Consider the following 27,447-nt stretch of genomic DNA (forward strand, 5'->3'; position numbering starts at 1 on the left):
GCGCTATCCCCATGTGCTAAAGCAGAGGATATCGCTTCCCCTGATCTAAGACACCCGCCGAGCTGGTGTCTATCGCGTGGCGGTGTGAGGCAGGAAGCATAGCGCAGCTACGATATTTCGTAGTGCGCACCAGCCTCCTGCCTGATTTATGAACGGTCAGCATTGCTGACCGTTCCGCCGCCTGCAGCTATCGACTTTGACAGCTGCAGACGGCGATGCCCTATGCCTACAGCAGGGACAGCGCTGTCCCTGCTGCTGGCTCTGAGCTGCGCTGGGGATATCGCATGAGTAGCGAGATCCCGTGCATGCGCAGTCCAGCCAGCCGGGGGGAAGGAGGCAGTGCGTCAGTGTTTCTCGGGAAAAATCAGAAACAATAACAACCGTCAGTTAAATACAAATCGATAAGGGACGGTTTTAACTGTTGGTGAGGAAGCGAAGAAATGTAAGTGGGCGTACCCTACTCACAGTGTGACGGGTGGTGTAAATACACGTAGCGGGTACTTGTCCTGCCGGTAAGTCTTCTATGATCTCTTTCAGTGGGGATAGCAATGCATGTACATATGGCGGGTATTGATCCTGCTGTTGGATTTTCTAGGATTTCCACTTAACCTCTCAGTGACGTATGTGTCGTGAAAAATAAAAATAAACAACAATGTGTGACTCTATTTCAGTGCACAAATTATTTTTAAAGTGTGTTTAACACTAGAGTGTCTCCACAGGCGCACCTCACTCACTTAAAAACAGGGTGAGGTACACGTATAGAGGTTTCTTTGTGTTCAAAAAGTATTTAGTGCAATTCAGGTGATAGGCGCACCTCACTCACTTAAGAACAGGGTGAGGTACACATATAAAGGTTTCTTGATATTCAAACGATATAAAGTGCAGCTAACAGTGATAGGCGCACCTCACTCACTTGGAATCGGGGTGAGGCACACTTATAAAGGTTTCTTTATACTCCAAAGAGCATTTAGGTGCAATAAAGGTGATAGGCGTACCCCACTCACGGTTCTTATGGGGATTCGAAAGCCCGTAGCAGTTTCTTTGCCTTTTGTGTGTGTTAGGTTAGAGTTTTCTGATGGTTATCAGGATTCTCTCCATCCGAGGGATGTGTATACAAATAAAGAAGAAAAAACAATGTGTAGACCTATAACTGGCTCCCCGTAAATCTATTCTGGTGAAAGATTTTTGATTCACCCACTTAGATTAGTAAGATTACTCAGAGTGCTCTCGTACCGAAACTCACACTGGGTGGTGCTCTTAACAAGTGCATAAAGGTATCTTTCTTGTAAGTGTCACAGCTCCGTGCAATCTTTTCCTTCACCAAAGAGAAATCAATAGTACCCCGTGATGCTGGGAGGACTTGGAATGAAGGTGGCGTACCCGGACTTACAGTTAGACTAATGTCTGAACTCCTATAATGGTTTCTTTAACTCTGTATCTGCTGGTCATCTGTTTCAAAGGTATTTATCCAATGTTGGGCATAAAGAGGTGATGGCTGCTCACTCTCCACACTGGCTGTCGACGCGTTTCGGTGTTACCACCTTTCTCAAGAGAAAGGTGGTAACACCGAAACGCGTCGACAGCCAGTGTGGAGAGTGAGCAGCCATCACCTCTTTATGCCCAACATTGGATAAATACCTTTGAAACAGATGACCAGCAGATACAGAGTTAAAGAAACCATTATAGGAGTTCAGACATTAGTCTAACTGTAAGTCCGGGTACGCCACCTTCATTCCAAGTCCTCCCAGCATCACGGGGTACTATTGATTTCTCTTTGGTGAAGGAAAAGATTGCACGGAGCTGTGACACTTACAAGAAAGATACCTTTATGCACTTGTTAAGAGCACCACCCAGTGTGAGTTTCGGTACGAGAGCACTCTGAGTAATCTTACTAATCTAAGTGGGTGAATCAAAAATCTTTCACCAGAATAGATTTACGGGGAGCCAGTTATAGGTCTACACATTGTTTTTTCTTCTTTATTTGTATACACATCCCTCGGATGGAGAGAATCCTGATAACCATCAGAAAACTCTAACCTAACACACACAAAAGGCAAAGAAACTGCTACGGGCTTTCGAATCCCCATAAGAACCGTGAGTGGGGTACGCCTATCACCTTTATTGCACCTAAATGCTCTTTGGAGTATAAAGAAACCTTTATAAGTGTGCCTCACCCCGATTCCAAGTGAGTGAGGTGCGCCTATCACTGTTAGCTGCACTTTATATCGTTTGAATATCAAGAAACCTTTATATGTGTACCTCACCCTGTTCTTAAGTGAGTGAGGTGCGCCTATCACCTGAATTGCACTAAATACTTTTTGAACACAAAGAAACCTCTATACGTGTACCTCACCCTGTTTTTAAGTGAGTGAGGTGCGCCTGTGGAGACACTCTAGTGTTAAACACACTTTAAAAATAATTTGTGCACTGAAATAGAGTCACACATTGTTGTTTATTTTTATTTTTCACGACACATACGTCACTGAGAGGTTAAGTGGAAATCCTAGAAAATCCAACAGCAGGATCAATACCCGCCATATGTACATGCATTGCTATCCCCACTGAAAGAGATCATAGAAGACTTACCGGCAGGACAAGTACCCGCTACGTGTATTTACACCACCCGTCACACTGTGAGTAGGGTACGCCCACTTACATTTCTTCGCTTCCTCACCAACAGTTAAAACCGTCCCTTATCGATTTGTATTTAACTGACGGTTGTTATTGTTTCTGATTTTTCCCGAGAAACACTGGATCAACCAGACAAGAGAGACTGAAAGAGCCTTCTAACGGTCGGATAATATCTGGACTGATTGCGCCTTAAAAGTTTGGAAAATCCACTTGTTGTTTTTTGCTTACTATTGTGTTTGGTTATTGGGTGATAACCGAGGATTAGTACGGACTAGAGGCTGCATTGCGCCATAGAAAGGCCATATCCTATACTTGTTTTTTTTTGTATAGTGCGTCAGTGTTAACTGACGCTCTGTCAGCTAGAGGGGATATCGCCGGAGGGGGAAGTTGGCGCTCCCCCAGCAAGATCTTAGTAGATCTTGTCTGTGTCCCCTCCTGCTTCGCCTCGCTACTGAGGCGAAGCAGGAACTGTTAGTGGCGCTGTTAGCGCCACTATAATAAATCTACCTCAGAATCACAGTTGACTATTTAGCTCCACCTGTGGATCTTTTAAAATGTCAGTCAGTAATGAGGTGAACTGTTAGCTCTCGTGGACTGGAGTTGGCTACCCCTGAGTTAGCCCATTATTTAGCTTTATGCAAAAAACTGATCATATCAAGTGATCTGCAGATAAATCCCTACTAGTGTTAACATAACATTACTTTTCAGCATTTTCTTCCCCAAAACCTGCTTAAAACTTTTGCATAGAAATGTAGGTTAGAATAGAATGGTATTTCATTGTATTCATTATTTAGGGTTTTAGAATTCACATTAAATAATAATATACTAATCAAAGTTAGTTTTCTTTGTGTTTGAAATGTATGACTTTTTACAGAATGTATTTCTCCCCTAAAATATCAAGTGATGTTTTTACAGAGGTAGGGTTTCTATGTAACCATGTGATAGCTCGGCATGACTGTGGCTTAACTTGCAGCATTTCTTACGCAAGTATCAAACTGCTCAGGTGTTGATAAATATGCGATCCACAGCGCCGGTCTTTTTGCTTTACATCTGTTCCCAAAATAAAGATGGCTGCCACAGTTTTTCATATCGTCACTGCCCTTTCCAGGGTGGGTTTATATCCCATGGTAAGAATGCGCTCGGTGATTGGCTGGCTGGTGACGCGGGGCAGGGCACGCGGCATTTGGCGGTGACTACGAGTGGAAAGTAGACGACGGAGCTACAAGCGCAGCGACTGCTGCAGGCTATGGAGCCGGAGGTGGTCACCTTCACCATCCCCACAGAAAGCAATAAAATAGTCTTCGTGTGGAACATAAAGTCGCAGCTACCAGAGGGAGACCTCTATGTGAGTTGTGTGACTCTGCTGGGATGTATGGTGCCTTAACATTATCTGCTAGTTGCGTGCACTGCGGTGTAACCATTGGCATTTTTGTATAATGCTCTTTACAGGGTTTCATTCACAGTACTTGGTTTATATGTATATACATGCCTAATGTTTATCTTTTATGATGCCTTTTGTTTTCTAATAAACTATGGTAACCTGATACAAAAGAGGGTGAATTGCCATGGCATTTAAATGCTGACAACCTCAGCTTGGGTATGGGTAAAACCCGGACCATGACAAAACCCCCGGACTGCCGGACCAGACATCAAACTCTGCAGTTTGGAGCTTGTAGCGTCCGGTCCGGGGGTGTCCTGTCCTGGGGGGCTGCCTGTCACCAGGTAGAGGAGGACGGGTAGAATAAAGTCTCCCTGTATGGTCCGGGCATGTAGCAAAAACCGGACAGTCCGGACCACACGGGGAGGCTGTAATCTCCCCTCCCCCATGTCCTTGGTGATAGCTATCACAGGGACCCCCCGGACAAGACACCCCCCCAACAGGACACCCCCGGACCGGACCCTACAAGCTCCGGACTGCAGATTTTGATGTCCTGTCCGGTGGTCCGGAGTCTTGTCCGGGTCCAGTTTTTACATAGTCCCCCTCAGCTTGAGTCACACAACCTGTCTGCCATAAAATGCTTTGTACCCTATGGGGTAGCAATTGCTTTTTTTTAAGCAAGATTCATTTGCTGCACTTCATGGTTTGTGTCACTCGTATTCGGCTGGGGCTAGAGGCGCGTCAGCAATTAAATCCCCCTTCCCCAAAATACAACCCAATCCTCTCCTAACTAACTTACCTGGCTGTATTTAAAATAAAAAATGACAGAAGCTGATTGATCATTAATGTATCGCTCTTCTAGCTTTGATAAATCTGCCACATTGCCTGAAGTCCAGATATCCATGGGAATTAAGAGGCAGATTTATTAAGCTTGGCGAAGAGATAAACTGTCTGTTTTTTATAACCAGCCAATCAGCTCCTACCTGTGAAGTAACATGCTTGGTTTGAAAAACGACAGGTAGCAACTGATTGTCCGGTGATAAACAGACACTTTGGGGCAGATGTATTAAGCCTGGCGAAGAGATAAACTGGAGATAAAGTCGAAGGAGATAACGTACCAGCCAATCAGCTGTGTTTGAAATTTGACAGTTGGGATTTGATTGGCTGGTACGTTATCTCCTTCCACTTTATCTCCAGTTTATCTCCTCGCCAGGCTTAATACATCTGCCCCACTATCACTTCACCAGCTTAATAAATCTACACCTAAATGTGATGCAAATTGGGCGAAGGCACTTCATGAGGGTTGGGATCATTGGGTCAACATGGGGAAAGGTCATTAGTTGTACATTCAAAATGTCGACATGGGGTTTTTCACAGTTTTTTTACCCGAATGTCGACATTTAGTTTCCAGTGCACCGCATTGCTCGCTATGCTTCGACACACTATTTTATTCTCCCACAACGCCCTAGTGGATGGTAGGGCATGAAATACCGCCTGTCGGAGAAAAAAAAAAAAACAGTAAGAAAAAAACATGTAGACCTAATGACATGTCGACCTAGCCCAGTGGTTCCCAATCTGTGTGCCGTGGCACCCTGGGGTGCCTCGGAGGAGTTCCAGGGGTGCCCTGGGTTGGTGGTCCACAACCAATTAAGTTATTTATGTCCAATATAATAGTCAAACTGACCTAGACCCATGTTGACCTATTCCCATGTCGACCAACTTGCTGTAGACCCAATGACCGTATCCCCTACATGACCAGTATTCGCTTTACTTTTCTTGCTCACACAATACAGAGTTGTGCAGGAAAGTTAGTGACAGTAGTGGATCGTTTGCTCTACAACAACTAGGTCGTCAAGCATTGGGTCAACACCACTAGGTCGACAGGCAGCAAGGTCGACCAGACATTAGGTCGACACAAATATTAGGGAATTCATATACAGCGCTCCCTAGTAATCTGTTAAATGCAACAATGTTTTGGAGTGGAAATTCCTACATAGGACTCTACAATGTGTACAGTGAATGGAGGTATTTATTCAAAAGCATTATACTTTTATAATAATGAGCAATAAAATAAAAATAATTAATGTCCCAAAAGATGTATGTGCAAGCTGAATGCGTGCTGTGTCCACTGCTTGGACACACAATCAATCGCAAGATGTCCTGTACAGGGGGTTTGGCGTTCTAGTTGCCCCAGTGATTGACAACAGGTACCTGTCGATCTCTTGTGAGGCAAGTGGCTGCAGGTCCCCCGGCGTTCTGCATCCCAATATTGAGAACCCGATGTAAGTGATCACGCTGGTTTACCTGGCACCATGGTGGCTGCACTGAGTGCAACTTCCAAGCGGACGCTGCTGCAATAGTGTGCCGCTGGGGAGCGCTTACAGTTGCCAATCCCCTCAGCCCAAGACCTCCGTGCGGCTGGAGGTGATGGGCTGGTCCCTTGGCAGGGTGCTGACTGCTAGGCGCAACTGCTGGGCAGACGCTGCCATGACAGCGTGCTGTCCGGGAGTGCTTACTCGCCGGCTCCCTGTACACAATACCTCCGTGAGGCAGGAGGCGATGGGTTGTCCCCGGTGCTTCCGGTCTGCGGTGCTGCTTACCGCAGCTTCCGGGCATATGCTCCTGGGACAGAGCTCTACCCGGGAGCGCTAGACAGTATCCGCTGTGCGCCCCAAGTCACCCTTGCGATGGGATGTTATCCGGGGTTGCGTTTTTTCCGGTGAGTGCGTGTCACTTCAAGCCGGGCGTCTTCTCTCTTTTAAATGTCTGTGTCTTGCGGTTCCAACGCGTTTTGGCTCTGACGGACGTTTTCAAGGTCGTGGTATGCCAGCCTCACGTCTCTGCTAATCGACGAACCATGGCCCCTGCCCCTTCAAGAGGATCTGCTCAGTCAAGGGCCTTTCTTCTTTCCGGACTTAGGTCATCTTCATTTGACGGCTTGACTGCTGAAATGTCCATCCTGAGGTGCGCAGGAATTCCAAGGGCTGTTATCCCTACCTTGGTGAAGGCCACAAAAGACGTTACCTCAAAACATTACCACCGCATCTGGTGGGCTTAGGTGTCTTGGTGTGAGGGACGTGGTGTTTCCACTACCCTTTTTAAGAAGGTGAGACTTCTTTTCCTTTTGCAGGCTGGCTCAGCTGCGGGGCTACGTCTAGGTACCCTGAAGGTGCAGGTCTTGGCATTGTCCATCTTTTTTCAAAAAAGATTGGCTCTCTTGCTAGAGGTACATACCTTTTTCCAGGGGGTGTTGCGGCTGCAATCACCTTTCCGTCCTCCTACAGCTCCCTGGGACTTGGATTTAGTCCTTGGTTTCCTACAAACGGTGGTTTTTGAGCCGTTAGAGGAGGTGGATCTTAAGTACCTTACGTGGAAAACTGTTCTCCTCTTGGCCCTGGCCTCGGCTAGAAGGGTCTCGGATCTTTTGGCTCTCTCGTTTCGACCACCATTTTTGGTGTATCATGCTGACAGAGCGGAGCTCCGTACTAGCCTCTCCTTCTTGCCAAAGGTTGTATCGGCTTTCCACATCAACCAGCCGATTGAGGTGCCAGCCTTTGTGGAGGATACTCCTGAAGCCAGGACTCTTGACGTTGTCAGGGCTCTGTGTATTTATGTGGCAAGGGCAGCATCCATCAGGAAGTCGGATGCATTGTTTGTCACGTATGATCCGGTCAGGCGTGGCTGGCCGGCCGACCGGCCTCAAAACAGACGTTGTCTCGTGGATTCGTCTTACCATCCGTCAGGCTGATGTCGCTGATGCTCCTCCTATCTCACTTATGGCACATTCTATGCACTCGATGGGACCCTCTTGGGCATCTGCCCGTGGGGTCTCTGTTCAGCAGCTCTGTAGAGCTGCCACCTGGTCTGGTCATCATACTTTTGTCCGTTTATACCCGAATGGACACCTTTGCGGCTCTAGCTTCTCAGTTTGGTCGCTCGGTGTTAAGGGGGTCTCGGCGTGTTCCCGCTCGTGTTGGAAACTCCGGGACGTCCCCACTGTTACTCCAGTGACACCTAGTGGATGAAGGTGAAAACAGGGATTTTGTACTTTTTCTGTAAATCCTTTTCTCAGAGTCCACAGGTGTCACTGGACGCCCGCCTCAGCGCTGTTCCTTTACTAAAAAGATACCTAACTGAGAGAAACGTTGACGTTTCTTCCTGCCAGGTTTAGGTTACGGTCATGTTTGTTGGAACTTCCTGGTATGTTTTTGTGTGGTGTGTTTATCAATGATGGTTTCACTTTTCAATCTATAATGGTTTGATTGTTAATGTGTGTTATGTTTAACCTCCTCTTGGAAGTGTGTTTCTTTCTTCCAGCTCCCTTCGGGCACATCCTTAGGACTGCCTAGGAGGGGAAGTAGAAGGGGAGTAGTTGGCCACACTCATTTAAATTTCAAGTGCCCATACTTCCTGTAGTCGCCCTTCTATTCCCCACTGTTACTCCAGTGACACCTGTGGACTCGGAGAAAAGGATTTATGGTAAGTACAAAATCCCTGTTTTCATGCAAGTGGTGCACTGCAGTCACAAATGAACTGCGGTAACATGGTCAAACCTGCACGGCAGTGACTGGGGAGACAGTGACCCAGTACAGAAAGTTTTTATAAGACAGTGCGGCCACAGAAGTTTAAATATAACTGGACTGACCATAGTATATTCATGTTTTGTTCTCTCTAGTGGGCCATGCTAAAGGTGTTTGCAGAATTTGGACCTTTGTACTCTCTGAAGCTTTTTCCAAATGCTGGTGTTGCGGAGTCTGGTTACTACGCCGTCATTAAATACTACTCCTCACAGAGTGCCAGAAGAGCCCATGCAGCATGTGACAAGAAGACTCTCTTCCAGGACGCTCCTCTGAAGGTAAGTACCGTATATAAAGATGGTGCAGTAGTAGTAGAGTAAGATACTCTATCTATCGATCTATCGCATGTTGCCCAGCACTCTGTTCGGTACTGGTTTCCTAGGAGGGCACCCAGTATGCTAAATGCTTACTGGGCTATTCTCTGTAGTGAAATCACATTGCATGATGCATTATAGTAGCATGCGATACAATGTCCATATAAAGTGCACAAGAGTGCTTATACAATGAAATATCGAATCCGATCTCAGTGCACCAAATGTGATGCGATATTTTATTGTACAAGCACCCATGTGATGGGTGTTTACAATTGTAATCACCTATGCCATCGTTCTGCGTCACCCCCAGTATCAACGCCACCCCGAGCCACCCGCGAGCGCAGCGGAACGCGTCCTCCGACCTTTTCATACCCTCACTATCCACGTCGGCGTGGACTTCATTTTATATAGTGTGGCGAGTAGGGTGGCCAATCCCGGGATCGGGATCGGCGGGATCCCGGGATTTGGCCCTAAAAAGTCCGGGATTTCAATCCCGGGATTGGAGTATCCAATCCCGGGATTTCGGTATTAGACTGCGCATGCGCAGTCTAATACCGGGCAGCGTCTGAACACTCGCTCAGACGCTGCCCGACTGTTCCAGCCCCCTGCGTGCGGCCTGCGCAGCGTGACGGTCACGCTGTGCAGGCCACGCACACCGCCCACAGCCCCACACTGCTGTCAGTGTCACTCCTCCTGCCGCCCGCCCCCACCTCTTCTCCTGCGCCGGCCAGCCCGCCCCTTCACCGACGCCGGCCCGCGCCTTCCTCCCGGCTGCAGTGCTGATATGAGGAGGTGCACGAGCCCGACGGCACCGTGCACCTCAGAACCCACACCACTCTCCCGGCCGCCCGCCTGCCAATGTAAGTAAATCTGCGGGTTGGCCGGTGTGGGGGTGGGTATAGGGCACATGCCAGAAAACTAAGGATGCCAATCCCGGGATCCCGGGAATCCCGGGATTGAGCATTTTTCAATCCCGGGATTGAAAAAATGCCCCGGGATTGGCATCCCTAGTGGCGAGCCACCGAGCCCGAAGCGTGGCGAGCCCAGCCGGGGGACGCGGAATACATGTAAAGTAATCCGCTTCCCCTCGCGGGGCTCGCTGCGCTCACCAGGCTTCGGGCTCGCTGCGCTCGCCACACTATATAAAATCAACTCCACGCCGATGTGGATAGTGGAGGTATTAAAAGGTCGGAGGACGTGTTCCGCTGCGCTCGCCATGCTTCGGGGTGGCGTTGATACTGGTGGGGTTTTAGGAACAGATTCTACTCTCCATCTATGGGAGAAATCGCATTGCACGGCAAAAATGTACCATGCGATGCAATTTCACAATGTTTGCGTACGTAAGACATCTGGGCGCCCTGCTAGGAAACAAGTACCCTCTGTTGTACAAAAAAGAAAATGCCACGGGTGCCTTCCTATGGAAAATATGCTTTGCTGGGTCCCTCAACTTAGAAGAACGTCAGGCGGCACTCAGTGATCTTAATGGTGACAAAAGAGTGTTTCTTTTATTATGTCATATCAATATGATATACGATATGACAGAATAAAAGAAACACTCTTTTTTCACCATTAAGATCACTGAGTGCCGCCTGACGTTCTTCTAAGTGAGGCACACAGCAAAGTGTGTATGTATGTGTATATACATATCTAAATTTATACATATATAAATATCTGGCAAAGTATGGGAGCAAATGTCAGTCAACCATTTGCTCCCAAACACTGGAAAATGGACATAGCAATTGCTTAGATTAATTTGTTAAATTATACATTTTTCTGGTACAAATGTTGGTGGAGATTGGTGAAATATTTGAATTTATGCTGTTAGGCACCCACCACTAGATGGTGCCTTTAAAAAAAAATGGTAGTCCACAATTACTGTCTTTTATCCTGTTCTCCAGGTGCAAGTCTGTAACAAGCAGAAAGGATTTCGGTACAAATCTCTGAAGCTGTATGGCCACAAATGCCAGGAACTGGCTAACTATTACCTGGGATTTAACGGCTGGTCCAAAAGAATAATTGCAGTGAGTTATTGGTTTCATGTACACACAGCAGTCCTATATTCATCTATATAAAGTCATCCATTGTAAAGGCTCTGTGCATAATGTTAGGATTTTTTTTCTGCACCCTGTGCTTACACACATACTTTTCTACCAATTTTTCATAAGTGAGTGCACACGAGAGACCGATGCACCATGATTTTATAACACATCAACTACATCAAGTGTGACCCACTGCAGTGGTGACATAGCATTGGATCATCTACAATGGGGGAGGGGGACGGACTGTTATTTTTTAATTTATTTAAAGTACTAGGCACCTCAAGCTACTTTCTTATACCCCAGTGTCCCTCGTGAAATTGGAAAAAGGTTGTACTGTAAGTCCAAAATTCTTTATTTTGAAGTTCTTTAGAAAGGGAAGTGAAGAAAATGGTTCTGTATTATGCACGTTTATTAAAGTTCTTACTGTGTTTGGGAAACACAACTGTTGCCTCTGACCTACTGTAGATGGAGGTACAACAGGTTTAGTGCACTTGTTCCGTGTATAAAATTCCATCAATCTGCAAGTGGCTTTCATCAGTCTAATGCAAATTAGCTTTAATGAAAGGAAGTGTTTTGTTGCCATGGGTTAATGCATGGCACATGATTGCTTCTAATACAGTGACTAGGTTACATCCAAACTACTCTGCAGTTGATACTTAGCCCAAATGAAACTGAGCAGCAATCGTGTTAATATTTGTAGTATAGTAATGAATGTTTATATTTAGTGTGGGACTGGATAAAATGGGAACTTTGGGTCAGATTAACATGTGTTGTAATATATTAAGTTACCATTCCCTGCTTGTAATAGAGTGCAACTTTAACCCAGAGTGCAGTTTGAAGAGCATAGTGTAGTATTTTGTAAGTGTAGAGGATCCTACATCTCTGTTTATACAATGTGGTTACTTCCTATTGTTCAATAGTCAATATTTGTGAAAGATCACAATAATTGTACTTTATATCCAAACAACCCCATCTGAAACTGTTTCTATATAGCAAAATTTTCCCTATTGGAAAGACTAGCATGTGCATAATGTTTGTGTTTCCTGCTCAGCTCCAGAATATATCCGGCCTGGATGATGAGGCAGAGGAGGAAGTCTGTCCACAGGAACAGGCAAAGCTGAGATATTTGTGTGTTGTTCAAGTGACCCTTCCTTATCATGGAGTTAGTAGCAGAGGAGTCGGCGTTGTACAAGAGAGTATTGACAAACAGAATGGTACCTGTTGCATAATTTTTTAACATTTAAAAACAGAGTGTATTTTGTCCCTAAACTTAAATATATATTCAAAATCTTCATATTGCCTAATTTAATGCTAGTGATTTGCATCTGAATCGTTCGCAGCCTTCTTTCTGCATGTTTTATTTGACCTTCCATTTTGTTTTTCAACTAAACCCAACATGGGTTATGCACCATAAACTGTGAATGGTACATGCTTTGTACACTGGACACCTAGTATTACGCCTAAATCTCTTACTGCATTACCATCCTTATGGTTGACAAAATTCCCCTACATCCTTTGTTTATACTGGGGCAGTGTTGACTTCACCTGATAATGTATAATCCTTTGATGGTCCATTGATTGACAGGCCAATGTTATGGGTTGAGCGATAAAAGTTGATGCCTGCCTATAGGTGAAGTTACACTTACATTGTAAGCTGCACCAGCTTGTAGACATTCACTAGCATCTTTAAAAGTATATTATTCAAAGTGGAAAATTGTTTTGTTTTTAGACCCAACAGAATTTCTCTTAAAGAATGGAAAATTGCAGAAATATGCCGTGCAAAGGGCTCTGTCTAACGCTTTCCAGAAGATCTTGTTGGTGGTTTTTGGTAAGACCTTTTTATTACACCCCCATGGTGGGATCTGTTGTACCACCTTTTGGTATTTTATGAGAAATGGTAAGACATCACTGTAAGCATAAATGTAGCTAGGGGGGACAAGGAATTTGATTTATGGATTCTCTTAAGAACTTTTTATTGTCATGAAGTGTCTATAATTGATACAATAGGGTAATTTAATTAAATCTAGGACACTAAATATCACATAACCGCAAACATTTTTGTATATTTATGCTGCCAACAGATCGTAGTATATTGGGTGATAATTGAAGATCGATTTTTATATTTATTGCATATCTATTTTTCATGTGTATATAAATAGTGTACATATATTGAAGTTGTGTAAGTGGATGCAGAGATGGTTGAATACTTAGTGAGCAAGCTGGCAGTAACTGGCAATAACCGTCATCACCAGATGAACGGCCAGATGCACTAAGCTTCAAAAGGGATAAAATGAGCTCCTGTCTGACATTTTTCAAACACACGCGCCGAAGAGACACCCACAGCAGCAGCGCTACTCACACTGTAGCCGCATCAGTCACATTGGGTCTCCGAGCCTCAGGTCTAACCGAGGACGTCTCACCGAACCAGCGCTGCTCAGCCCCCACAAAGGACTGGTAATATAAAAACACACTGCTGCTATACTGTGTCATACAAGTTACCGGGTGCCTGGCCCTGATCATACAAAATCAGCTATGCTCAATATTCTAGTAACACTTGAATTATTTTAACTTATGAATATAATTAAGCCCCGGACGCGGGTTATTTTACCACATTCATGGACAAGATATTGTGCCTAATATAGGCTGCTAAATCAGTGCTGCATATTTGTCCATCCATTGTTTCCCTTCCCTTTCCCATTTTATTCTTTTTCATTTACTATTTTTCATGTTTATTTTTATTTTTTTGATTTCTTTTTTTTCTTTATTTTATATTATTTTTCATTAGTTAGTAAATGTATATGTGTAGATCGTGTTAATAGATTTAAACTGTTTACACTAGTGTGCAATTGCACAGAATCAACTGTATTTGTGTACCAATAAATTTTATTTAAATTTTACTGAAATATATTGAGTTTCTATTCACTTCAACGCCCCTTGCTAGTTATTTTTCGAACACAGCCTGTAAAATGGCAGGTAGGCATTTTGACCCCCTTTCACAGTGAGCAGCAAATTTCCGGGTTAAAAATTTAAACCCAGTAATTTGCTGAATTACATTGGGTATTTCCTCCGTGTAAAAGGGACAACCCGGGTCGACGACCCAGGTTGACCCTTTCACACTGAACAAATTACCGGGTAGAATTGCTTCAACCGGTAATTTTGGTGTTCGTTTGAAAGGGGTATTACTGGGGACAGAATTGTAGAGCGAGTCACTTGTCAAAATTGATTTTGGTTTTTGTTTGTGTCAATCAAAATGTTAGGGTTCTATAAGTCTGTATAACCATCACTAGTGAGATGTTATAGCATCAGTGTTCCCTGGAGGTGCGGGATGCCAGCCGAACGCGGATGTGTGTTTAAAACCACAATCCTTTACAATGCATGGGTTTGCCTTGTAAATGAGTGCCATTTTAAAGTCTGAGTTCGACTGGCATCACTATTAATAGTATGCACCTTTTATTTAATCCGCAAACACTGAATGATGTAACCCAGAGGTCAGGGAACTTTTTACTTTTACCCCCAAAATATATTTAAATACACCAACGTTACCCCCTTGATTTGAAAGGAAGGAAATCATATAATTGTAATACACACTGTACCTCCAGAAATTGATGATCTATTCTGCTAGTACGGTACACAGCCCAGCAGCAATTGAACAGTAGTTCTCAACCGTCAAGTTTTCCCCACTTGTTATAATTTTTGATTTTTTTGGTCTTTGGAAGCAGGTGGGATGATTACTGGTCTTGCAAAATATAGAACCTCACCTGTCTATGATTGTAGAGATCCATAAAATATGACCTGTTGGTGGTATTTGAGGGCTAGAAGGGAGATTCACTGATCTTCGATGTTATTTTGTAATGAACACTGAAAACCACAAACGGTAGCTGGCAATAATGATGAAAGAGATAATCTGTCTGGAATACCTCTCTATCCTACAGACAATGGCAGATTTGCTGTGGAATATGTACCAGGTAAAGATGATGCTGTGAACTGTTTAACAGAAGAAGAAATACAGGGTCTCATCCAGGTACAAATAATATTTAATGTACCTTTTTTTATTTCAGTGTTCTGGGGAGATGGCAATAAAAATGAGCACTGTAGTATGCCCTGATGAGACTCAGTCGCCCCGCCATTGTATATAGGGAAACCCCATTGCCTAGCTATTGTTTATGGAGAGACTCTGTATATTGGGAGCCAGGTATCAACCACCACTTTGACTGCCGGGAAGGAGTGAGCCATCATTAGTTTTTCAATCTGCCACTCTGTGTTCAAGTGAAAATATAGTTTGCAAGTGTGTGGATTCAGGGTGGTTGTCAATCATGGCCCGCTATTTCTGGCAGGGGAAATGGCAGTCGTCGCCTATTCAATGTTCCTGTTACCGACCACATTGAAGGCAGATTCTGACAAACTAGATCTGACTTTGAAACAAGTTGGCTCTGTTTCTGTTGGAAACGGCCGCGTATTGTTGAATTCACGGCCGTTTATGACAACCCCCAGCTGGTTTGCAGAATTTCCGACAGTCGGTACATTGAATACCGACAGTCGAGTTCCTGATGGAAGGAACAAAAAAACAGGCTACATCTTTCTTTTGCTCCCTAATCTTTACAGTTTTGGATGACAACCAGAATGAAAGGTGGGCCCTGGAATCATCAAACCTGCATAGTGGTGCAGTATTTTTTTTTTTTGGGGGGGGGGGGGGGGATTTTATTCCAGCTGCCAGCAAAAATAAATATCTTGTATAGCAGAAAGAAAGTGATCTGTGAAAATTGGATCTAGCAATCGCTAGTGAACTGCAGATACAGTATGCCAATTGTGTCAGCTTGTGAGATCTATTTGGATCCCCATACCTTCCAGTTTTGTCTAGAGTTTCATTCGTATCAGTTAAAATGCTCTCAAAATGTTATTTAAAAACATTGGTAACTCTTTAGATCAACTGTTAGGTTTTACATCATATCATCAACTATCTGTCTATCCTAGTGCTGAGTTTCCTCTATTACATTTGCTGGTGGTACAAGTTTAATGTGTATAGTGGTATTACAAGTGTGTTATGCTGCAGGTAAATGACTTTACGTGGACACCATTGAAACCAGGAGATGGAGAGGAGCAGGAGGACCTGGCTGAGCTCACATTTCAGGAAGACACTTTGGTAGATGGAGAATAACAGAACATTTCTGAGAGACTATTACTGATTCCTAAATTAATTTAGTTATTTAAAACATTCCTAAATGTATTTTTTACTTCATACAATTTTAATGTGAATATATATATATATATATATATATATATAATTTATTTTTTGGTTAGAATTGTTTTTGCAAATTCTGTTTACACATATGTAACATCACCTGGATTTGGTGTATGGTTGCTTACAGAATACTATAGATTGACATAATTGCTTACAATAAAAAAATTTAAGCTGCGTGTTATGAAAACTTGTATCCTCTTTCTGATTTTAAAACTACTATTTTAATCCAGCCCTAAACAAAAATAGGGCCTTGACTGATATGAAGTGACCTAGAGTAACCATGTTTATTCATCTTGAGTTTAATAAATCTGTTACTTTATGAATCCCGTCCAACGTGTGCTGGTAGAATTGTCACTTAAAAGAAAACTATGACTAGAATCCAGCATGGAAATAAATACAATTTCCCAACCCATTTTTTGTATTACACCTTTATTTTTTTTATATGTCCAAAATATGTATTGTGATACAGAAAGTATTGTTAGCACTTAGCTTTCTGGTTTTTTTTTTGAGACCCAAAAGTAAATACCCCCTTCAAGTCCACGTCTGCATTATAGCAGGGGTAGACACCATTAATTCATTCTCGCTGTTTGATTATTTATGTACTGGTAGACATTATGAACTTCAACTGCATCTTATATACTTTTATTATTGTACAATATATAAAGCCCATAAGAACACAAAGCATAATACATCAGCAACAAACATACTTTGGTAAGGAAGTGTAAAAGTAACATTACATAATTTGATTTCCCCCATCAACTGAACAAAAAATGCAGCGCTTATCTGGAGGACTCGGGGATGGGCGTTACTAATTATTTTCTGATTAAAAGGTACAGTTGCTTTCCACAAACCTCCGGCATTTTATCACCTTTAGGTAGGTCTCCACCTTGTGCATGTCTTTCTTGAAACAGGACAGGAGGTTGTAAAATTTAATCCGAGGGTCTTCGCTACGCAGATTTTCTAATTTATAAAATGGTAAAATCAGTAGACCATAGCTGCGGGCATTTCCATCGTCCAGTTCCTAATGATGAAAAAAAGTAATGTCTATTATTATTATCAATCACTAAAGTGCATTTAGTAGATGCACCTTGTGTACAGTCGCATTCATATTTTCAGTCAGTTCAGAAGTTCTTTACAGCTTATTAAATGTTATCAATTTCTTAATTTACATTGTACATTTAAATTGTCCCCGGGCGTGATACGTACTCTCATGAGGACATGTAATCCTTCATCAAGGTCCCTTAGCCTTTCAGAGACTCTGTCTGAGCTCCCAAACACCTGGTTGTTAACAAGCACTCCCACTGGCGTCATCCAGGTCTGAATGAGCATGAGTGAGAAACGTAGGAGGTCCATATCCTGTGATTGGTAAATAAAATGTATTACTCTTTGTGCAGTCACATAAAAGGCCTATGCAGTAATCTGTCCACATTATAACATTGTGTTTTATATATAGCTTGTGTGACACATTTCCTCTCTGGTCCCCAAAGCTATTGTCTCACCTACTTTTTTTCTTGTTAATAAATTGGAGAACTAATTTTCTAACTCCTAAATTAGAAAAAAAATGTTTTGTAGAAATGTACAGGAAACTGAAAGTGCTCTAAGAAACAAGTAAAATGATTTCTTTCATAATTAAATTACATTTCCTATCTGGTTAGTTGCCATGTGTAGTTTTAGTGTGATAAATATTCCCAGTTTATTTAATCTACGTTGTGCAAACTAATTTATGAAACCGTGACAGACTTATTTAAAAGGACATTAAGATTTAGGAGTTCATTCTGGTTTGCTTGGACCCCGGTGTGTCCGCACCGAGGACCTATTTTTAAGCACCACACAGGAAACAGCTATGCGTCCCAATACGAATGCAGGCGGGCACCTGGCTTCCGGGGACAGGTAGCTGACTTAACCGGACGTCAGCGGCCCGCCCAGTTCTCGGAGCAGGATACCGCAAGTCAAAGTCCGCAGAGACTGACTTATATTTGCGAGCACTGTAGAAATCATTCGATGGTCACCGACAAATTTCAGGCCCGCATGCTGGCCTGCGAATGTATGTATATGCAAATCATCCATTTACAGTGCTGTTCGTATATTTGTTGGGTGGCAGGGGGGTGTTCATTCGTACGCCCAGCAGGTGGCATTACAAGGCTCGCTATGTAGTGAACGAACTATGCTTGGCGAGCCAACCAGAATGACCTCGTATCATACCTGGTAAGAAAATAAAAATTTTCAAAGAGATATAAATTGGACTGAAGGTTCTAGATCTCCCCTGTAAGTATGAATATGGAATGTGACAAGAAGATGATTAAAAAATGTAAGAGAACATTTGCATTTGTGATGTTTCCATGGATTGCACATCCTGTTTAACGCAGTCCATATGTTCTCTGTTGGGCAACGTTATTACTCACTGATTTCTGATGAGTGTTGTCCTTGTCCGTTGGGGCCGGGACGGTTTCTGAATAACAACGCTCTTGAAGCAGTTTGGAGTTTTTATTTGAATATCTCTGATCTTCTGGGATATATGTTCGTTCCTGGAAGAAACTTTTACCTTAACAATATGCTTTGCTGTGCATATGTATATTTATTTTTTTATTATTGACTGTTTTGTAATTCAAAACAGTGTCCTAAAAATAAACCTGTATACCAGCATAAATGACAGCACTGGAATAAAAATAGTTGGTACAGTAGGGTAAATTTTGTACAAACTGCACCTCACCCCTGGCTAGGAGCACCAAAACCATTTTTATTTTTCTCTGGTTTATGAATTCTCTAAAAATACACAATATGGAAAAGACAATTGGTGTGTTTGATGCAGTGAGGTTTTATTTTCTAATTAACCTAAATCAGGATTACGCTGAAGCCCTACTGCAGGCAACAGCAGACTGTTCCAGCTTTCGTTAATGATTTATGCTCTGAAGGTGTGTCTCTTGTACCATGCTTTCTACCTGAATGGAGGTTTGCATTGCAGCAGTAAAACACCTGTAAAGCTCCATTCAGCCTCATTAATCATATTTATATTTTAAGAACAATTATTTGATATAAATATACCAGAATGTTTGCTTGGTCGTCCCTGTTTTGTATAAAAGTAGGTTTTTGGATGGTGAGAATTCTAGATGCTTGTAAATCTAGAAGCTCTTCGGTGTATAAAGCCTCACCATAATATTCTTATTTCCGGACACCTGTGGCTGATTAACACTGGGTGCAATGCAAGATTGAATTTAGCCAGCCATTGAACCTGTGTAAATCATATGTGTCTCGGTTTAATGGAATTTTATAGCAAGCCTTCGTATAGCAGAGTTAACTTTTGTAAGGTACTTACATAGTCTCGGTATGTATCTGTAACCATTTGGTGAAGGGACTGTGCCCTGTGCGTAGCGCTTGTAAAAAGATTAGACAGGGACACCTGTGGGAAAGCACTGAATCCTGGGGGACTTTGGAGGCACATCATGAATAGGAGTCCAACAGCAGAGAACAGCCCTGGAAAACAACGTTTGAATGAGAGAAGTACGTTGTATACTTGGGTTTGTTTTAAATTTTTTTGGTTTTGTTATTTTCACACATTATTACTCCATCACACACACACACACTCTCTCTCTTTTGCCCCCCCCCCCCCCCCCTACCTAGTTTGGGGTTAGGGGACATTTAGGTTTGGTTTCTGAATATGCAAATGTTTATGTACCTTCCTTAATTTTCCCAAATGCAATATTTTTATTAGATGCATGATTACAATTAAAGAGATTTTTAGACATTTGATCTATTTTTGTTCCTAATTAATTTAAAGCAAATACTTTGCTTCTCTATACTGAGCAATCTTCACACACAGGTTTTTTATTTTATGTGCTAAGGAATAATAAAGTATATTTTATATGTAGATTATTCTGTGCATGTGCTATCATACTATCTTTTAAAACTCCAACAATACACAGTGTTGGGGGGTAACTGATGGCTCATGGTATGAGGCCTTTCTGCTGTGCTATACTTCGTTATTGTTTGTTTTTTGTAGCTAGTTGTATGTGGAGCTGTTGCTGTACTTACTGTACCTTAATAAATTTACAACTTTGTTGCACTAGACCTATTTATTCTTAGTTGTATCTTGTAGTATGTGGATCTTTTCCCTGCCACTATTGGTCTTCTAACCTATAGATTGTGGAATTTTGCTGCACTTGTCTAAGTTATTAGACAGTACTATATATATATATATAGTACTGTACTGGATTGTAACCCTTCCTGTACTACACTTAGGAGTCTATTTACTAAGCTTTGGAGTGCGATAAGTGATTAATCGCCAGACAGCTTCTAACTGTCATTGTCAATCACAGCCTGTAACATGGCAGTTAGGAGCTGGTCGATGGTTGTTTTATCTCTGTAACTTTTTCAAGGATTAGTAAATAGACCCCTGAGTTTAGTTATTTAGTTCATGGCTGTATTATGCTATTATAACTACATATTTTAAAAGTAGAAAACCTTTAAATATATTTAGTCTGCCTGGTTGTTCTTTTGGTGGATATCTATCATTATAACCTGTGTGTGTGTGTGTGTGTGTGTGTGTGTATGTATGTGTGTGTATATCTATATATATATATATATATATATATATATATATATATATATTATCCACAGCGGCGGTGCGGCACTCCAATAATACGGTTATACGGCTGGTACAACAATCATTTATTAAAGCAACATTTCAAAGCACGGCAGCTTTGTCATCAGACTAGCCTGATGACAAAGCCGCCGTGCTTTGAAACGCTGCTTTAATAAATGATGGTTGTACCAGCCATATAACAGTATTATTGGAGTGCCGCACCACCGCTGTGGGTATCTATTTCTGTATAGTGTGGGCACCCAGCCAGCAACAATTTGAGGAGGCTGTGCCGAGCTGCCGTGTCAAAATTATATATATATATATATATATATATATATATATATATATTTATTGTGTGTGTTCCCTATATAATTATTCTTTTTAAATTAATCCTGAAGTACACATATTGTATTTTGGAAATATACCTGATGCCATTGCGTGAAGCTTTTGGTGCCACGGATGTAAGTTGCCGGACTGCAGATAAACTTGAATGTGAGGACAAGGTCCGATCTGAACCATTTTATATACATAACCTGATTAATAAGCATAAGCTTTGTATGATACTATTGTGGTCATGGAACAACTTATACATATATATGAAATGCTTCTCGTGTGACAGGAACTTAATATGTATAAAGCTTTTTGACATTTATCTTGTTTTTAGAACATTGTATACTTATTTCATCCATGTCTTGCCCAAATAATACAGGTGTACAAATCAAATCATGATTTTTTCTTTGAACACCATACGCTGGACTCGTATTAGATTCTTATGTACAGTTTGGATTATTGTCAGTCAACATATTTACAATTGGTATCCCAATTGCACACTGAGTGAAACATAACTTCATAACAACAAAAGTGTTGTGCAGTTGAGAGGCATAGATGGGTCAGCATTAGGAGGGATTGCTGACTCCTGAGTGCCATTGGAGAAGCCAGGGGTATCTCCAGGTAAGCTGGCTCTCAGATGTTATATGCCATTATCATGTGGCCTTATACTGGGCTATTAAGCCCAGACATATATGTTACTGCTAATGGGATGGGTTTGGGAGTGTGGTCCCCCTCATGTTGATATGGCTGGTCTGCTCCAGGTTAGCACACCCTAACACTTTATTAACACTTATTTTTTCCTATCACATTGTATATATTTTGTATTTTAATCACACCTTCACTTCCCTACATAGCACCTATGTGCTTCTTATTAACCCCTACTAATTTTCATTTGTGTGCTGCCCTGGAGTACTCAGCCTGTGTAGGCATGTTGGGGGCCCACACCCCAGACCCATACCCAGTATTAGGGACCCCCAGTGACAGAGATGCCTTGACGTACAGCCTGGGGGCTTAGCCCTATATCTGCAGATATACGCAACCAAAATCTCTGTGTTATCTGATTGTTATGAAGTTATGTTTCACTCAGTGTGCAATTGGGATACCAAATGTTTTTTCCTAGACAGAATTGACCCTCCCTTTTGGCACCTGAGTGACACCTCTGATTGAGCAGCTTACCAACAAAAGTGTTGAACATATTTACAATACCTACCAAATGTTCACATAATATATTTACATTAAACAGATTATTGGGATATTCAATTAGTCCTGGCCACCAAAAACTTTTTTCATTATTTTTTTTTTTTACATTTTTGGGTGAAAAAAGCATAAGGTCTTCAAAGTCACCGATCTATACTACCTTTCAAAAGTTTGGGGTCACCCAGACAATTTTGTGTTTTACATAAAAACTGACTTACATAAAAACTGACTTTTATTTATCAAATCAGTTGCAAAATAAAAGAACATAGTCAAGACATTGGCAAGGTTAGAAATAATATTTATTTTCCTTCAATTTTGCTTTTGTCAAAAGCAGCATTTTACAGCATTGCAGACCTTTTGGCATTGTAGCTGTTAATTTGTTGAGGTAATCTGAAGAAATTTTACCCCACGCTTCCTGAAGCACCTCCCACAAGTTGGATTGGCTTGATGGGCACTTCTTCCGTACCATACGATCAAGCAGCTCCCACAACAGCTAAATGGAAATGAGATCTGGTGGCTGCGGTGGCCACTCCATTACAGACAGAATACCAGATGTCTGCTTCTTCCCTAAATAGTTTTTGCATATTTTGGAGGTGTGCTTTGGGTCATTGTCCTGTTGGAAGGGGAAATTGGCTCCAATCCAGTGCTCTCCACAGGGTAGGGTATGGCATGGCATTGCAAAATGGAGTGATAGCCTTCATTATTCAAAATGCCTTTTACCTTGTACAAATCTCCCACTTTACCAGCACCAAAGCAGCCCCAGACCTCCATATTACCTCCACCATGCTTGACAGATGGCATCAGGCACTCTTCCAGCATATTTTCACTTATTCTGCATCTTGTAAATACTCTATTGTGTGATCCAAACACTTGTAACTTCGATTCGTCTGTCCATAACATTTTTTCTAATCTTCCTCTGTCCAATGTCTGTGTTTTGCCCATATTAATCTTTTCCTTTTTATTGGACAGTCTTAGATGTGTATTTTTCTTTGCGACGCTGCCTAGAAGGCCAGCATCCTGGAGTTGCCTCTTCACTGTAGATGTTGAAACTGGTGTTTTGTGGGTACCATTTAATGAAGCGGTCAGTTGAAGATCCTGTAAAGCGTCTATTTCTCAAATTAGAGATTCTAATGTACTTGTGTTTTTTGCTTAGTTGTGCACCAGGGGCCTCCCACTTCTTTCTACTCTGGTTGGAGTCTGTTTGTGCTGTTCTTTGAAGGGAGTAGTACACACCTTGTTATGTTTGAAACATTTAGTTTTTTGGCAATTTCTCACATGGCATAGCCTTCATTTTAAAGAACAAGAATAGACTGTCGAGTTTCACATAAAAAAATCTTTTTCTGGCCATTTTGAGAGTATAATCGAACCCAAAAATGTGATGCTTCAGATACTCAACTAGCTCAAAAGAAGGCCAGTTTTATAGCTTCCCTAATGAGCAAACCGGTTTTCAGCTGTGCTAACATAATTGCACGAGGGTTTACATAATCATCCATTAGACTTCTAACGCGATTAGCACACACAATGTGCCATTAGAACATTGGCATGATGGTTGCTGGAAATGGGCCTCTATACACCTATGTATATATTCCTTTAAAACCAGACATTTGCAGCTAGTATAGTCATTTACCACATTAACTATGTATAGAGTGTATTTCTGATTAATTTAATGTGATCTTCATTGAAAAAAAACCCCCAAAAGTTCCTTCTATTTTAAAGAAAAACAAAGTGACCCCCCCAAAGTTTTGAACGGTAGTGTATGTGTTTTCACAGCCATCGAGTGAAAAATGAAAGCGGATGCGGAATTGGGTTCCACTTGCCTATTAGCTGCCCATAATTCTCAATCTGCAATCCATGATTTGAAGATAGGCAATATTTCCTACAATTTCCTAATCTTACAATGTGTTTTTTATTTTAACATGGTTAATTTCCCTGATCCACCAACAGATCGATGATCATTGATCTCCAGATTGGGGATTCCATTGTGTTGTAGGATCTCCCTCCGCTGGTGTATCAGGTCCGACAGTTGGGATTCTGACTGTCATTAGAACGACGTCGGAAACCTGACTGCTGGTACTCTGACAGCGGGGAGAGCGCAAAGAAGCTGTGCTTGCAACCGGTTCTATTCTCCCTCTATGGGGGCCGTTGACCCCCATGAGGGAGAATAGCCACTGTAAGTCAGGATTCTGACTGTCGAGCTTTTAAATGTCGGGATTCTGATGTCTGTCTCCTGACTGTCTGAATCCTGAATGTGGAGAGGTCAACCGGCACCCTTGCATGAGTCCCTTTAGGCAGACCAAACTTTATCCCAAATAAACTCTGGCATCAGGCAAATTGGATAGCCCTTAGGGAGCAATTAGCTGCAGTAAATTACAGCAGATAATTGGATACCACCCTAATGTTCCTGGGTTGGCAAAAGTACTGATTTATTTTCCCTACAGTGTTGCCTTGTGATTGCAAACAATGTTTTTTTTTTTTTCTACAGGCAACCAGGAAAAATCTCAGAAAAATTGTCACTGCTGCCCATACGAGAATTATTAAATTTGACAAAAGCGTATACGTGATCAAATCCTTGTAGATAGATTTGTCAGATTTTGGCCACTTTTCGGAACATGACTTGGTTAGGCTTGTGGCTCCTATCAACAAATTAGTAATTATTTGACCTTCCACATGCATGATTTATTCAGTAGTAAGGTCGGGATGCCATTACATGTTACCATTTCATTTTAATAATCCTTTTCTGTACTTTGTTCTTTTTTTAAAGGAATACCATTAAAATTAAAGGTATTCTTTTTTTTCCTCTCTGAAATTCTACACTTCTTAACTTAACATTTAGACATACTGTTGTTGTGGCCAACTTTTTTACTACTGATTTTATCAACAACAAAAAAACCTCTGCTGGGGTTGCTTTTCTTAACGAGATATGATACATACTCTTTGAGTGTCCTGTACCTAGCTAGAATGCAAAGTATGAGACATCCTTATAACTTAAGTTTATTAGTGGTTCAGAACCCTCGAAGTAAATAGATTGTAAGCTTGCAAGAAGGGCCCTCCTACCTCTTTATCGGTCTGTAGATACCCAGTTTGTTTTATCACTGTTTCCAGTTGTAAAATATAACACAATCTGCTGCGATATTTAAGAAACTATTCTATAATAATAAAGTGTACCCAACTCTCAAGGTGGCTGTACACTACTGCAATTTCTTGCAGCATTGTATGGCCATTTGTCCCTCCTTTGAAACCACCTAGGACCTTACCGGATGGTAGGATCGCGTGCAGTCCTTCTGCATGTGATGTATGGCATGTTACCCCATTCACCTGCCGCCGGGAGGGTGTCCGAGTCAGTGGTCGGACGTGCAGGAAGTTCCAACCTCTGACTCTGATCTGATGTGCATCAGATGGGATGTCTAGCACATGTAATTTGGCCCGTTTTCTCAGTCCAAACCTTCGGAATCTGGTGAAGTTGGCCCAAATCGCATAAGTGTATGGTGGGGTCTATAGACTAGAAAACAGAACAATTTTAGAAGCTGTGCCCCCCTGTGTTTGTAGAAGTACATTATAAGTCTATAATATGGTCCAAATGATGGATCACAGTAATGTGTGAACTAGTATTTTGGACAACATGGATGAAGTCCACCATGTGTGTTGTCAATAGTCAACACACATGATGGATAGAAATGTTTTTGTTTTTTTTTGGGAGGGGGGTCCAATCTTTTATCTATGGTAATATGTGACCACCATCAAGTAGAAACATACAGTTGCGGGCTTGCTTTGATTGCCACAATTCTGACATAGTGGCTATGGGGGTATTCAATTTGGGATTCCGACTGTCCAGCAGTTGGTATCCTGTGCCGTTCTCGTCTGATCCGACACTAACTCGACAGTTCAATGTTCCGAGTGTCAAAGTCCGTGGATTGGCGAAACCTGCTGCGGATTGTTGAAAAACGGCTGTGAATTCTACAATCCACCACTGTTTCCAACAAAATAGAGCTGACTTAGGCGAGTGCCGTTATTTCCCCTGTCGGGAATTATTGGCACAGATTGAATAACCCCCTATGTGTTTGTTTTTTTGTGCCGTTCATCCGTAGGCCTTTATGCTCACGCATTTTATGCTCGCTGCTCTTCTGGGGCATGGTCTTATTCTGGGTTTATATTATATTTGAACTGGTAGCATCTTGTTGATGGTTTCATTTATATTCATGTTTAGTGTTCCCATGCCTATTCGTATCAAGTATAGCAGCAGGTACCTTTACTTGGATTCTGCGTGGGCCATTCTTTTGCTTTGTGACCATATATGTGCACTGAACAAAGCCTACACAAATCTCTTCTTTAGTGACTTCAGTTCTGCTACTGAACAATGCCTAAATCACACACATAGAAAAAGACTCTTTCTCTTTCGTCCAGTCCGGTGACACAGCTTCACCTTGGGATGTAGGAGGGTCCGCAGGAGCCAGGCACCTATAGCTGAAGCTTTTCCCTTGACTGCAGGCTCCTCCCCTTCTGCATTCCCAGCATGCTTCAGTTTGTTTTAGGTGCCCACAGGAGTGGGTGCTTGGCTGACAGGCTGCTGCTGCAGCCGGCTTTTTTTCTTGATTTTTCACTAGTTAGTGAGGGTTTTTTATTGTTTTATTAACTTAGTGTTAGTGCAGGTTTTTTTCCAGTGTGTGGCTTCTGACAGAAGCACAGCACGCTGAGAGCGCAGCAGAGGCTGATAGAAGCGTGTCCTATCAGCGCTCTGTGTGCAGGGGTGTCCGTCTGCACTCACTGCACAGCGCTTAACCCTAGCTTTGCTGGGGGTTGCCTGGGCCCTGGGAGCGATCTGGAACCGGCTCCTTACAGAAGGGGATCGTGGGGGAAGACCTCCTACGATGGCGCCCGCCATCTTGAAAGGGTTTACAGTCTGAAATCCCTCTGGGGAAGTGAAGACTGTTACAGGTGTCCAGCGCTGCTGGACGACTCCAAGTGATCCCAGGAAGAGGGAGGCACTAGGAGGTGAGGAGACTGCACTGGGGGAGCGGCTGAAGGGGGTAAAGGCGCCAAACAAGGTATCCTACCCTGCTGAAGCAGGGACTTGGTCCCTTCCTCTCTGTGTGCGGGTGCCACTTTCTCCACACAGTGTGAGCTGAAAACTGGCTTTGAAACGCTGCTGCACACAGTCTGACGTCT

The 27,447-nt window shown here is 42.4% G+C and overlaps 2 protein-coding genes across 2 annotated transcripts; one reads left to right on the top strand and one right to left on the bottom strand.

Moving 5' to 3' along the window:
- The first annotated feature begins 3,777 nt into the window (after positions 1-3,777).
- RDM1 (RAD52 motif containing 1) lies at positions 3,778-16,356 on the top strand. The gene is made up of 7 exons (XM_083146938.1): positions 3,778-3,976; positions 8,685-8,864; positions 10,799-10,921; positions 11,991-12,153; positions 12,669-12,767; positions 14,872-14,960; positions 15,990-16,356. The coding sequence occupies exons 1-7, from the start codon at positions 3,878-3,880 to the stop codon at positions 16,092-16,094; spliced, it is 858 nt and encodes a 285-aa protein (XP_083003064.1). The 5' UTR covers positions 3,778-3,877; the 3' UTR covers positions 16,095-16,356.
- Positions 16,357-16,804: 448 nt separating this feature from the next.
- Positions 16,805-21,192, bottom strand: LOC146008049 (somatotropin-like). The gene is made up of 5 exons (XM_083146939.1): positions 21,183-21,192; positions 19,492-19,649; positions 18,581-18,703; positions 17,385-17,534; positions 16,805-17,199 (listed from the first exon to the last, which is right to left on the bottom strand). Exons 1-5 carry the CDS (start codon positions 21,190-21,192, stop codon positions 17,002-17,004), a joined length of 639 nt encoding a protein of 212 aa, XP_083003065.1. The 3' UTR covers positions 16,805-17,001.
- Positions 21,193-27,447: the final 6,255 nt, after the last annotated feature.

The sequence above is a fragment of the Crinia signifera genome, chromosome 6, assembly GCF_055691185.1.
Source record: "Crinia signifera chromosome 6, ASM5569118v1, whole genome shotgun sequence".
In the NCBI taxonomy this organism is placed as follows: Eukaryota; Metazoa; Chordata; class Amphibia; order Anura; family Myobatrachidae; genus Crinia; species Crinia signifera.